At 33.6% G+C, this 1,475-nt stretch overlaps 1 protein-coding gene across 1 annotated transcript; it reads left to right on the top strand.

Moving 5' to 3' along the window:
- The first annotated feature begins 587 nt into the window (after nt 1-587).
- LOC126679618 (snakin-2-like) lies at nt 588-1,475 on the top strand. Its single transcript, XM_050374680.2, has 3 exons — nt 588-791; nt 888-936; nt 1,025-1,475. Exons 1-3 carry the CDS (start codon nt 603-605, stop codon nt 1,204-1,206), a joined length of 420 nt encoding a protein of 139 aa, XP_050230637.1. The 5' UTR covers nt 588-602; the 3' UTR covers nt 1,207-1,475.

The raw sequence follows: 1,475 nt of genomic DNA, 5'->3' as shown, positions 1-1,475 counted from the left end.
AAGATCAAAAATATTTGTTTGAATTAGTTTATCATGTGAAATTAAACCATCTATTACATATATGACACATATTATTATTAAATATAGTTCATAATTAATATTACATTAACTACTAATATTTTAATTAAAATTAAAATAATATTTGTTGATCGGATATGATGTTAGTGTTATGACAGATATATGTCACATTTTCGCGTTCTGGTAAGGGAAAATGATCCAAGAGAGAAGCAAATAAAGGTGGATTATGCCCTTTCCTAGTACACTCCACCGCATTCCAATTCCAAACCGCCACTCTCCGCCATTAGAACCAAAGATCCATACCAGAAATTCTTGACAGCTCACTCTAATAATGGTGTCACTTTTGCTTTGCCTAATTTATTTTATAATTTTTTATATTGAGGTGTTATGAACGGTCTAATTATAAAATGATACATTAATTCAAAATTAATCCTCGCTCAAACCAGTAGATTTTTTGGTAGAGACAAAACTCCAACCTTTCCGGCTGTAAACATGAATACGGTTTAAATCCGCAATTTTATTTAAGCTTAGAAGTGTGATTTATCAACTCAGCGCCTTATGATTAATCTATTTCATAATTTATAATGTTGACCTACTTCTCTAATTCTTACTATAAATACCACCACCCTTCATCCCTTTCATGCACCAAATACTCAAATAATTCATCTGCTATAACAACATTAATGACCATCTCCAATAAGCTTCTCATTGCTCCTCTTCTCTTATCTCTTCTTCTTCTCCAATTTTCTGAGGCTGTTCTTGATCGCCAAACTGTAAACTAATTTACTTGATCACTAAGTTTCCCCTTCTAATCATTTAAATATCATCTGCTTTATACTTACTTCGTTTTTGTTGACTAACTCGTGCAGGTCAACTCGAATTTAGCGGCAACTTCATATAGTCCATCTCCAAAATTAGGTAATTAAATATATATCAACATCAGCTGGTCAAATATATGATATGATGAGACTAATTAATAGAGTATATATTTTGTTTAATTTTTCAGACTGTGGCGGCGCTTGCAAGGCCAGGTGTCAGTTATCATCAAGGCCACGGCTATGCAAAAGGGCATGTGGGACTTGCTGCGCGCGGTGCAGCTGTGTTCCTCCTGGGACTGCCGGTAACTATGAGGCCTGCTCTTGCTATGCCAGCTTGACCACCCATGGCGGCCAGCGCAAGTGTCCTTAATTATAAGCTTAATCAACAAAATATTATCAATTAAGTGTTATATTATGGTGGTTTAATTTCTTGAAGCGGTAAAATAAAAGGGGAGAAAAGTTACATGAATGCGAAGATGTAGAGTTCGATCATCTTTTAGTTTGTTATTTATTGTGTTTATTTTCTTGTAAGCATATATATAATATTGATGTAAACAATCTTGATTCCTTTTATTTATTCTGGTTTAATCTATCTACACTTTCCTATGTGGAATAAAGATTGAATATCATTGCTTGCTA

This window comes from Mercurialis annua, linkage group LG1-X, assembly GCF_937616625.2.
Source record: "Mercurialis annua linkage group LG1-X, ddMerAnnu1.2, whole genome shotgun sequence".
NCBI lineage: Eukaryota > Viridiplantae > Streptophyta > Magnoliopsida > Malpighiales > Euphorbiaceae > Mercurialis > Mercurialis annua.
Note: the sequence above shows the minus strand (reverse complement) of the source record. Positions and strands in the feature narration are given on the sequence as shown.